Raw genomic sequence first — 12,808 nt, forward strand, 5'->3', positions numbered from 1 at the left:
GTTTCAAAGGAATCAAATGTTTTTAAACAATATCAAGTCAAACAGTTGTGTATGAGTCACTAAGGTACAATGGTAGAAGCTTCAACTCTAATCAGATGTGCTTGTGAAGTTTGCCTCCACAGCATGTAGCCAGAGAAGATGTGAAGAACAGATTAACAACTTTTTCCTACCTGGTGTTCCAGATGCAGGAGATGGGCAGCGCTCACAAAAGTTCTCAGAGGACCTTCAGCGTCCTGGATCGTCTGCTGGCAACACACCCGGTGTGGCTGCAGCTGTCGCTCAACCACGAGTCCAGCCTGTACATCCTGCTGAGAGAACCAGTGGGGGTGAGGGAGAAGCTCTTGAAGAAGACAAAGAACACACTTCAACTAGCTTAACGTGGCTTTCTTGTTGTGAATGGCGGCTGTAGACATTTTTAGTGCGCAAGTGCAGCGGCTCTCAGAAGAAGCTGCTGTGTTTGAGAGCGACGGCGGACCGAAGTGCCACCTGTGTGAAAGAGTTCTTCATCAGTGAGGAGGACTCCAGTGAGTATTACGCTGGTTTCAAGACACATTTTTCAGGCTCATGTTCTTCAGATGTCTCAGCTCATGTCTACCTTCTTCCACCAGCGTTCGCTCTGGAGAACTCTGCTCTCAGCTTTCCAGACTTGTGTCGACTGGTGGCCTTCTACTGCATCAGCAGGTGATGGATCTTCACTCACCAGTCTCAGTATCACAGACACGTTTATAGACTCATTCATCCCCCTCTTCCATCTCGCTACTTAACCCCACAAAGTACAGGCAGACCCACCAACTCAGCCCATCCCACAGTATTTTAGCACATGCTTTATATTTTATTTTATGTTATTTATCTTTTGTTGTATGGTTGTGCGACACTGTTTGTCTTAAATGCTGCAAAACCAATTGCCCCAAAATAAAAATCATGAATCTTGAATCAAGGCTCATGAGTCAAGTCACATATAACCCATGATATACTTCACGGTACATCATTTTGCAAGCTGTTTACGTACTGAGTCATTCTACACAACTTGCGTCTACGGTGTCAAGTCCATTTCCTGAGATGTTGAAAATGTAAAATGTGTCAAAATGTTTTAAAAAAAGATCAAAACTGTCAATTGAAGTGTTACAGGATGCATGATTCCTGTAGTTATTCTAACCAAGCACATGGAACGTTTCCTCAGAAAGTCTTAAGCACGTTTATACGTGTTATACAATCATAGATCAGGTTCTCAAGCAGGCAAGGTCACAAACAATTTGATTAATTTCATCGTTGGCAGATGGATAGGGTCAACGGCAACTTAACCAGCCCCAAAAAAAGATAAATAAAGAAGATTGTAAGCGATGAAAAGTTTGACCTGAATGCTATACTTACTATCTTAGCTATGTGAAAGCTGGCTTGCTGAAGAATAGAAATGTAAAGAAATGCAACTGACCCTGTAACTCTTATTTGTATATTTTAAGATTTGAATGTAAATTCTGTTCATCTACATTCGATATCAAACTTATAATTTCTGATTTCAAATTGAAGATATTTTAGTGACAGAAAAAGAAAAGATGTTTTTGGAGTTGGGATACATTATCTCACAAATGGAGGACACCTTGTCTTCTACAGGCTGTTGAAGATTAATTATTCTGCTCTAAGAACAAAAGTATCTGATATAAAATGCAAATTTTAATGTGTGTTTTCCTTCGGGGTATTTTGGTGCCAGATAATTCGTTTTTTAATGCCTTCTGCAAAGCACTGTTTTTTGATCATGATACAACATCATCAAACAAACCTAAATTACCGTATGAACAGGTTGAAAATAATAATGTGCATTTCTCTATTTATTGCATTCTTGGTTTACATTTCTCCGCAGAGATGTGTTGCCGTTCCCTCTGCAGCTACCCGAGGCCATCTCCAGAGCCACCACACACAAACAGCTGGAGGCCATATCACACATGGGGCAGGGTACGCACAACAATCAAAGTTAGATTTCTATTAGATTTTAAACACGATTAACAAATAAACGTTGTGTTTCCGTAGGTTTCTGGAGCTTGCCTGGTTCCTCAGATGTCCCAAACGGGCCAAATGTGGATCAAGTTCCATCGACCAGTGGACGAGTTACCAAAGATAGACGGGCCACCATCAGTCAGGGTCCACAAGGAAAAGTTTGCTTCATTAATCCACTTTTCCTGCAGCTGGAAGTTTTCAAGGTAGAACAACTGTGATCCACATTCATCTCACTGCTTGTGTAGTTAGAATAAAGATTAGTCTCATAGCTGCTTTAATCTAATGTATCACTTTAATAACCTTCTCCTCTAATCTCATCTTCAACATGTTATCTGCTGGAAAGTGTCTAAACTTCTCTCCATCCTACATCTGAAACAGTGAAAATCCTCCTGTTCATGAGCCAAATATCTCCGGCTCTTCCACTCTGAAATATTGAATTGACTTATTTCTCTCACAGCAGCCACAACTCCAGAATCACAGTGCCTCGAATAAACGGAACCGCTTCAAGCGCAGCATGCGGCTGCGGCTCTCAGAGTCCTCTATGAATCTCTCCCTGGAAGGCGTCGGATCGTTCTCGCCTCCTCCGTCAGTGGAGATACCCGGCGAGTCGGAGCGGCTGCATAAATCAGCCTCTAACTCGCAGAGGAGGGTTCACGCTGGGGCAGGGGTCCTGAGGAGAACCCCTGCTGTATCGCCGGGATCCGCAGAGGAGGAGGACACCGTGCCTGCAAAAGTAATGAAGGATAGATGGATTTAAAAAGTGTGTGATGATGCTTTTAAGTCTGGTGCATATATTTGTTAAATCCTGAGGAACATTCTGGTGACGCTGGATTCAATAGTTTTTGATCATTTATCTTGATATAAATGTCATTAAACACTAGACGTTCAACCCAAACCGCAACACACCTTCTCTTTGTAGGCCAAGCTGAAGTATAATACAGTTGTGTGTGTATTCCAGCAACAGTACAGTGACTGGGAATTGAAAAAAACTTCTCTGAAACAAAGTATAGGCTCTGAAACAAATGCACAATTTCCAAAGAAAATATAAAATGTGAAATAGATTTATGAACTCTTAAAAGGAATGTACAAACTAAGAAAAGGTTCAAACTGAAACAAATGAACATATTCTGAAAATAATTAATAAACTCTGAAACACATTTACAAACTGAAAAAAAAGTACAATCTCTGAGAAAAATGTACAAACTAAATAAATGTGCAAAACGAAGCAAACCACCGATAGACTTTCTGAACAAGCAGGATAAAACAAGAAACTGTCACAACAAGACCATTTATCTTGTTGTGTTAAATAAATGTACATGCAGTTTGTGAGAACAAATGAGTTACAACATTGCAGTTACACTCTTTTGACATGTGGGGGAGCCAAAAACAATATTTTAGAACTTTTGTCTCTTTTTCTTTATCCTTGTGTTATCGCTGTTGAGAAAACAAACGTGTTTGTGGTATCCCTTATGTAGTCTCTAGGTCAAGATGAGTGACCTCCACCACTGCATATGTATTTATGTAAGCCTTCACTTTGACCCAGAGACAACACAAGGGATACCACAAACACATTTGTTTTTGGGCCATCATGTCACCTTGACCCAAAAGCAACACAAGGGAAACCTCAAACACATTTGTTTTCAGGCCACTGGGTCACCTTGACCCAGAGATAACACAAGGGATACCTCAAACACATTTGTTTTCGGGCCAAAACAATACAACCTTCAACATAATCAAATCTAAGTTGGCTGTCAACGGTTTATAATTTTGACTAGAAATAAATTGACCTTCTTTAAAGACATCAAAGGCTTCATGTGTCCAATCATATGATTGTACGTTATTTTTCTCCTTAAAGACGCTAACCAAGATGGAAGACGCTCCAAAGCTCCAGGGGTCCGGTCCCCCCAGAGACCAGGCCGTCTCAGCTCTGGCTCTGGATCGCAGACCTGCTCCCTCTCTGGCGGAGCTGGACAGCAGCAGCTCCTTCAGCAGCATGGACGAGGACAGCGACTCGGACCCGGAGTCGGACAGCGTGGCCCCGCCTCACACCCTGTCCCAGGACCGTCCGCCGCTGACCCGCTCCCGGGGCCGCGGGGGTCTTCACCGCATGAGCGAGGCCTTCGTGTGTTTCTTCGCTCCGGACAAGCGGCTGACGCGACTGGTCGAGGAACTGTCCAGAGACCGACGCTCCCTCTTCGGAGGCATGATCCAGGACTTCCTTTTGGAACAGAGAGCCGGCCTCAAATCCGTCATTTCGTCCTCCGCCACGTCTCGCGTGACCTCCGTCCAGCTCCTGCAGGGTCTCCGGCTCTTCCTGTCCCAGGCCAGGTGCTGCCTGCTGGACAGCGGCGAGCTGGAGCCTCCCATCGAAACGCTGGTGCCAGAGAGTGAAAAAGGTAATAATGATGGAATGACGAGTCAGTCATGCAACTTATTTTCCTCCCTAACACTGGTGTTGTTTCACTGTTCTTGTCAACATATCTCTGTCACACTGTTGCACTTGTTATTGAGTTTTTATCAATTCCAATTTTTCGGCTCCCCCACACGTCAAAATCTGTTAACATTTTAACATCAAGACAGACCCATAAAGTGAACAATCATAATAAGGTATTTTGCTTCTTCTGTCTCTTGACCTTTATCTTCAGGAAATGTCCCATTAATACTTAACTTTGAACATAAGAGTAAAAAACTTGACTAAAAATGAAATACATTTTATTAAGGTCGACATGTTGATGGACAATGAAGCGACCCAAAGATATTACACTTTTATTTAAACGACACATTTATTTAAAAATGCACAAAAAACAAACATAATTTTAAAATTAATTAGTTTTGCTGACCTGGAATAATGAAATATTAATGTATGATGGTGTCATGCATTACAAATAACTGTCTAACTTTCATTTTAATGCATTTATAAGACTTTACAATCATGTATTTAACGTATAACCATGTTTCTGAAGTATTTTAAGTAGTAAAGTTAAAAGTTGTCAGTTCATTTGTTTTGAACCTTTGTGTCCAACGACAGAGAAAGAAGTATTTTTTGAAGTGTGAAATGAAAGTGAATAGTCGCCTCTGATTCAGCGCCAGTACAAACACACACACAAAGAAGTCTCTATGGGTTTTGTGGCGAGGAGGGGCTCAGGTCCTCATTCACGACTTGCTCATTTAGTGTGTGTGTGTGTGTGTTGTTTAGCAAACAACATTAGGACAGTCCTGCGTGTTGCACTCATCCATCACCTGGGTCACGTGACTCCCTCATGATGGCAGAGCCTCCTCTCCTGCTATTGTGGAAAAGCTTCAGTGAGATCTTTTGACACGGCTCTGCGTAGGTTTCTGTCTTTTTTGTTCTCCTTTTGTGATGTGTTGAGGTGTGTTTGTGTGTTTCAATGTGCGATGATGGATGGTTACCTGGCAGTGCCGAGGCGTCAGCGAAGAGAGAGAGAGAGAGAGAGAGTCTACCTTCCTTCCTCCCTTCCTTCCTTCCTGCGCTGTGATTTATCTTGCATTGCGTCGGTGGGAGGCATTTGCATTTTTTTTTTTTCTCTCCCTCTCGTTTATCATAAAAAGATATCACAGTCCCACGCTCACTTGAAGAGCTGCACGATTCACAGGAGGGAGGGGAAGAATAGGCCGTTTACTTGGGAAATGTAATCAGGTACATATCTACGAGGGGGGGAACGATGAAGCCCCGGAGCCGCCGCATCACCTACAGCCATGTGCTACGTTTACAAAGCAGGGCATGCTGGGAGTGAGCCAGGTGCACGCTCACGGAAGGTGCGAGCGATTAATCACTGGAGGGAAATGATACAGTAGGATAGACGGAGGAATTATACAGCAGGGAAACGTGAATAATGGAGCGCGGTGAGAGGAGGATATTGATGAAGAGTGGAAAACAGCCCATCAGAGGATTGTTACCTACTTAGTCAGGGCTGCCCACTGCCTGCTGCTGGAGGATCACCCGTGTGTGCTTCCACGTGTGGACACGACTTCCACACCAGCCATTAATCCATTGACTTCACTGCATAATATTGAAGTTTGCTTGTCAGGATTTCAACCCCTTTTATAACGCTTAATTAGATGTTTCTTCTCACTTGGTGTTCTTTTACTTGGAACAAACATTATGACGAGTGTAAGTAAGTAAGTAAATAATATTTATTTATATAGCGCTTTTCGAGACCAGGGTCACAAAGCGCTTAAACAATCAAAACAATACTCAAAAAGTACATACTTTAAAGATCAAGATAACACCGAGAACAACACAGGAGTTCGAGAAATTCAAGGAAAAGCCTGAACAAATAGAAACGTCTTAAGATGTTTCTTAAAGGAGTCAGTAGACTCCATCAAGCGCAAAGAGAGAGGAAGATCGTTCCAATGCTTAGGAGCAACAGCCTGAAAAGATTTCTCTCCTCTGGTCCTGAGCCGTGTGCGAGGAACCATAAGTAGATTTTGATCCACAGACCTCAGAGCCCGAGCTGGGGTGTAAGGCTGGATCAGATCAGTGATGTAAGGAGGAGCCTGACCATGAATAGATCTGAAAGTAAGAACCAGAATTTTAAAGTTGATCCTGAATGAAACTGGAAGCCTGTGAAGAGTTTTAAGGACCGGAGAAATGTGAGTTCTTCTACTAGAGCGGGTCAGAATTCTCGCTGCAGAGTTCTGAATCAACTGCAGATGAGACAGCTCCTTCTTGTTAAGACATGAAAACAAACTGTTACAATAGTCCAGACGAGAAGAAACAAACGCATGGATTACAAGCTCCAGATCATGTTCCGACAACATTTTCCTAAGTTTAGAGATTTTTCTCAGTTGAAGGAAACATTTTCTGGTTAGTTTTCTGCAGTGTTGAACAAGAGACATGTCTTTATCAAATACAACACCCAGGTTTCTCAGGCTCAGTTTGACAGACTGACCTAAGTCACCCAAGTACTGACTCAACCTTGGAATCTTATCATCAGGAGCAATCACCAGTGTTTCAGTTTTGTCCACATTTAGCTGTACAGTGTGTAGCTGTGTTGGTCAACAGTGTGTCTATAGTGGGATTCTTTGGTGCTGTCTTATTATCAGACCATATAACTTGGTACACAGTTGTAAATATTCAAATATATTCAATATGACTTTTTTCTGCCTTTATATAGATGTGTTTTTATGATTGATTGATGCATTGGCAAAAATAAAATATCTTTGCAATATATACAAAAACAGCTCAATTTGATTTCGGGTCGACAAATGATTAACTAAAATCTAAAGTAAGTAATTTATACTAATAGAGCGCTTTTCAAGTAAGTATGTCATTTTTACAAGTAAAGCGACTTTCGCAGACCAGGGTCACAAAGCGCTTAAACAACAAAACAAGGGCAACTAATGTGAAACTCACTCCTGACTCACTCACATGTTTCAAATGTTGAACTCTTTCTCTCCAAGATGCAGTAAGTCTCTCATCATGATGAAGTTATTCATTCATAAAGTTCTCCCCCGTCGTAAATCTTGGCGAACGAGAGGTTACGAGAGCGGAGTCCATTATGATGTAATAATGGTTTCACTCCTTCTCCAGCCAGCTTTTATCACACCCGCTTTGTTTATACAACGAGTCCCTTGGAGGTGGAGACTTCTGGGATTGACGATGCGCGGTGACAAACCTTAAAGCTTGACCAATCACAGCAGAGTGGGTGTGGTTCTGGTGAACAAGATTTAATCTTGTGTTTTCAGTGGGCGGGGCTTAAACACATCTTCTAATGTAACTATTTAAATAAAAAGAGAGTTTTGTACAAACAGACACAAACCAATGAGTACAATAGAGTCCAACATCTATTTAAGACACACTTAAATCAACATTAGTTACCCTTTATTGTCAATATACCCTATTAAATGACTTTATTATTTGTTATTAAATCATTGATGGTCTATCATTAAAAAAGCCTCATTTACACCAAGACCCATAATGCAGTGCAACAGTTGAGGACCTTATCTTGTGATGTCTCCCACAGACCTGGCGCTGGAGCGGGCCATGTTCTCCTGTGTTCTCCGGCCCCTCAGATCCCCCTTAGCAAAGACTCTGGTGGCGCTGCACGGCCAGGACGGCTCCATGCAGCAGCTCTCACAGAACATGGTCCGTCTGAAAGGAGACGCCACCATGGAGCGGCTGGGAGTTCGGACCGGAGTCCCTGACGGCCGGGAGATCGAGAGGGTGAAGCAGAAGCTGATCATGATGCAAAGAACTCACTCGCCGATCGACAAGGTTCTCCTGCTGCTGCAAGTCTGCAAGTGTGTCTACAAGACCATGGGCTCCTTGAGAGGTAGAGCTCACAAACCTGGCATGACCCTATAGACAAGTCATCCTAATATAATCTAATACTAGTTTAAATGTATTTATTTAATATGCAAAGAGAAGTGTGGCGAACGTCCACTTCATCAACTCTTTCTACACATTTTTAATTTGCTGCTCTGCTGCTCAACCGTAGCGCCCACTTTCACGCCTTCTTCGGCATTAAATTGGCTATGAATTATTTAGATATGATTGCTATGTGTCCTGTTTACAAACTATATCATCCAGCACCACACATGTGTGATACTCGTGTTACTTTAAATATACAAAATGATTCATTCACTCCTCAAGTAATGAGTAGAGTGATGTTGCTTTTGTTTTATTGTCGTCTTCAAAAACATTTCTGAAGTTGTTTAAATAGTGTGTGCGATCTGATGTTTTGTGTGCACAGGTCAGGAGGTGAGCTGGGAAGACTTCCTGCCAGTGTTGTCCTACGTGATCGTGCAGTGCAACAGGCCTCAGATCCTGATCGAGGTCGAGTACATGATGGAGCTGCTGGAACCAACGTGGCTCGGTGGAGAAGGTGAGATATGAAGTCACACTGAAAGATACTGTGTTGTCGAGTGTGTGTCAGAAGTGATCAGACTTCATCATTCATCAGATCCTGGTGGGACGGGTTAGTTTTACCCTACTGACCTGTTACTATTAGTTACTGATCATGTGTTACTATTAGTTACTGATCATGTGGTATTATTAGTTACTGACCATGTGTTACTATTAGTTGCTGATCATGTGGTATTATTAGTTACTGATCATCTGTTTTTATTAGTTACTGATCATGTGTTTTTATTAGTTACTGATCATGTGTTTTTATTAGTTACTGATCATGTGTTATTATTATTTACTGATCATGTGTTGTTGTTATTAGTTACTGATCGTGTGTTATTATTAGTTACTGATCTTGTGTTATTATTAGTTACTAATCATGTGTTATTATAAGTTACTAATCATGTGTTATTAGTCGTTACTAATCATGTGTTATTATTAGTTACTAATCATGTGTTATTATTAGTTACTATACATGTGTTTTTATTAGTTACTGATCATGTGTTATTATTAGTTACTGATCATGTGTTATTATTAGTTACTAATCATGTGTTATTATGAGTTACTAATCATGTGTTATTATTAGTTACTGATCTTGTGTTATTATTAGTAACTAATCATGTGTTATTATTAGTTACTAATCATGTGTTATTATTAGTTACTAATCATGTGTGATTATTAGTTACTAATCGTGTGTTATTATGAGTTACTGATCATGTGTTATTATTAGTTACTGATCATGTGTTATTATTAGTTACTGATCATGTGTTATTATTAGTTACTAATCATGTGTTATTATTAGTTACTAATCATGTGTTATTATTAGTTATTAATCTTGTTTTATTATTAGTTACTAATCATGTGTTATTACTAGTTACTAATCATGTGTTATTATTAGTTACTAATCATGTGTTATTATTAGTTACTAATCATGTGTTATTATTAGTTACTAATCGTGTTTTATTATGAGTTACTGATCATGTGTTATTATTAGTTACTGATCATGTGTTATTATTAGTTACTGATCATGTGTTATTATTAGTTACTGATCATGTGTTATTATTAGCTACTAATCATGTGTTATTATTAGTTACTAATCATGTGTTATTATTAGTTACTAATCTTGTGTTATTATTAGTTACTAATCATGTGTTATTATGAGTTACTAATCGTGTGTTATTATTATTTACTAATCATGTGTTATTATTAGTTACTGATCGTGTGTTATTATTAGTTACTAATCATGTGTTATTATTAGTTACTAATCATGTGTTATTATTAGTTACTGATCATGTGTTATTATTAGTAACTAATCATGTGTTATTATTAGTTACTAATCATGTGTTATTATTATTTTTCTAATCGTGTGTTATTATTAGTTACTGATCATGTGTTATTATGAGTTACTGATCATGTTTTATTATTAGTTACTGATCATGTGTTATTATTAGTTACTGATCATGTGTTATTATTAGTTACTGATCATGTGCTATTATTAGTTACTAATCATGTGTTATTATTAGTTACTAATCTTGTGTTATTATTAGTTACTAATCATGTGTTATTATGAGTTACTAATCATGTGTTATTATTAGTTACTAATCATGTGTTATTATTAGTTACTGATCGTGTGTTATTATTAGTTACTAATCTTGTGTTATTATTAGTTACTAATCATGTGTTATTATGAGTTACTAATCGTGTGTTATTATTAGTTACTAATCATGTGCTATTATTAGTTACTAATCGTGTGTTATTATTATTTACTAATCATGTGTTATTATTAGTTACTAATCATGTGTTGTTATTATTAGTTACTAATCATGTGTTGTTATTAGTTACTTATCATGTGTTATTATTAGTTACTAATCATGTGTTATTTTAACTTACTTATCATATGTTATTATTAGTTACTGAGTATGTGTTATTATTAGTTACTAATCATGTGTTATTATTAGTTACTAATTGTGTCTTATTATTAGTTACTAATCATGTGTTATTATTAGTTACTGATCATGTGTTATTATTAGTTATTAATCTTCTTTTATTATTAGTTACTAATCACGTGTTGTTATTAGTTACTAATCGTGTTTTATTATTAGTTACTTATCATGTGTTATTATTAGTTACTATACATGTGTTATTATTAGTTACTGATCATATGTTATTATTAGTTACTAATCTTGTGTTATTATTAGTTACTAATCATGGGTTATTATAAGTTACTAATCATGTGTTATTATTAGTTACTAATCATGTGTTATTATTAGTTACTGATCATGTGTTATTATTAGTTACTGATCATGTGTTATTATTAGTTACTGATCATGTGCTATTATTAGTTACTAATCATGTGTTATTATAAGTTACTAATCATGTGTTATTATTAATTACTAATCTTGTGTTATTATTAGTTACTAATCATGTGTTATTATGAGTTACTAATCATGTGTTATTATTAGTTACTAATCATGTGTTATTATTAGTTACTGATCGTGTGTTATTATTAGTTACTAATCTTGTGTTATTATTAGTTACTAATCATGTGTTATTATGAGTTACTAATCGTGTGTTATTATTAGTTACTAATCATGTGTTATTATTAGTTACTAATCGTGTGTTATTATTATTTACTAATCATGTGTTATTATTAGTTACTAATCATGTGTTGTTATTATTAGTTACTAATCATGTGTTGTTATTAGTTACTTATCATGTGTTATTATTAGTTACTAATCATGTGTTATTTTAACTTGCTTATCATATGTTATTGTTAGTTACTGAGTATGTGTTATTATTAGTTACTAATCATGTGTTATTATTAGTCACTAATTGTGTCTTATTATTAGTTACTAATCATGTGTTATTATTAGTTACTGATCATGTGTTATTATTAGTTACTAATCTTCTTTTATTATTAGTTACTAATCACGTGTTGTTATTAGTTACTAATCGTGTTTTATTATTAGTTACTTATCATGTGTTATTATTAGTTACTATACATGTGTTATTATTAGTTACTGATCATGTGTTATTATTAGTTACTAATCTTGTGTTATTATTAGTTACTAATCATGGGTTATTATAAGTTACTAATCATGTGTTATTATTAGTTACTAATCATGTGTTATTATTAGTTACTAATCATGTGTTATTGTTAGTTACTGAGCATGTGTTATTATTAGTTACTAATCATGTGTTATTATTAGTTACTAATTGTGTCTTATTATTAGTTACTAATCATGTGTTATTATTAGTTACTGATCATGTGTTATTATTAGTTACCAATCTTCTGTTATTATTAGTTACTAATCATGTGTTATTATTAATTACTAATCGTGTTTTATTATTAGTTACTTATCATGTGTTATTATTAGTTACTATACATGTGTTATTATTAGTTACTGATCATGTGTTATTATTAGTTACTAATCTTGTGTTACTATTAGTTACTAATCATGTGCTATTATTAGTTACTGATCATGTGTTTTTATTAGTTACTGGTCATGTGTTATTATAAGTTACTGATCATGTGTTTTTATTAGTTACTGGCAATGTGTTATTATTAGTTACTGATCATGTGTTATTATTAGTTACTAATCATGTGTTATTATGAGTTACTTATCATGTGTTATTATTAGTTACTAATCTTGTGTTATTATTAGTAACTAATCATGTGTTATTATTAGTTACTAATTGTGTGTTATTATTAGTTACTGATCATGTGTTATTATTAGTTACTGATCATATGTTATTATTAGTTACTAATCATGTGTTATTATTAGTTACTAATCTTGTGTTATTATTAGTTACTAATCATGTGTTATTATTAGTTACTAATCGTGTGTTATTATTAGTTACTAATCATGTGTTATTATTAGTTACTATTCATGTGTTATTATTAGTTACTAATCATGTTTTATTATGAGTTACTGATCATGTGTT

The 12,808-nt window shown here is 36.7% G+C and overlaps 1 protein-coding gene across 1 annotated transcript in view; it reads left to right on the top strand.

Moving 5' to 3' along the window:
* The window catches only part of rin1b (Ras and Rab interactor 1b), a 30,922-nt gene that overhangs the window by 11,216 nt on the left and 6,898 nt on the right, over positions 1-12,808 (top strand). The window contains exons 3-11 of the mRNA XM_087789574.1: positions 183-326; positions 410-524; positions 609-681; positions 1,859-1,950; positions 2,026-2,195; positions 2,450-2,725; positions 3,848-4,388; positions 7,980-8,288; positions 8,709-8,840. Coding sequence (XP_087645700.1) covers positions 183-326; positions 410-524; positions 609-681; positions 1,859-1,950; positions 2,026-2,195; positions 2,450-2,725; positions 3,848-4,388; positions 7,980-8,288; positions 8,709-8,840 — 1,852 coding nt within the window. The remainder of the gene's footprint in view (positions 1-182; positions 327-409; positions 525-608; positions 682-1,858; positions 1,951-2,025; positions 2,196-2,449; positions 2,726-3,847; positions 4,389-7,979; positions 8,289-8,708; positions 8,841-12,808) is intronic.

Source organism: Callionymus lyra, chromosome 4, assembly GCF_982586985.1.
Source record: "Callionymus lyra chromosome 4, fCalLyr1.hap1.1, whole genome shotgun sequence".
NCBI classification, from domain to species: Eukaryota; Metazoa; Chordata; class Actinopteri; order Syngnathiformes; family Callionymidae; genus Callionymus; species Callionymus lyra.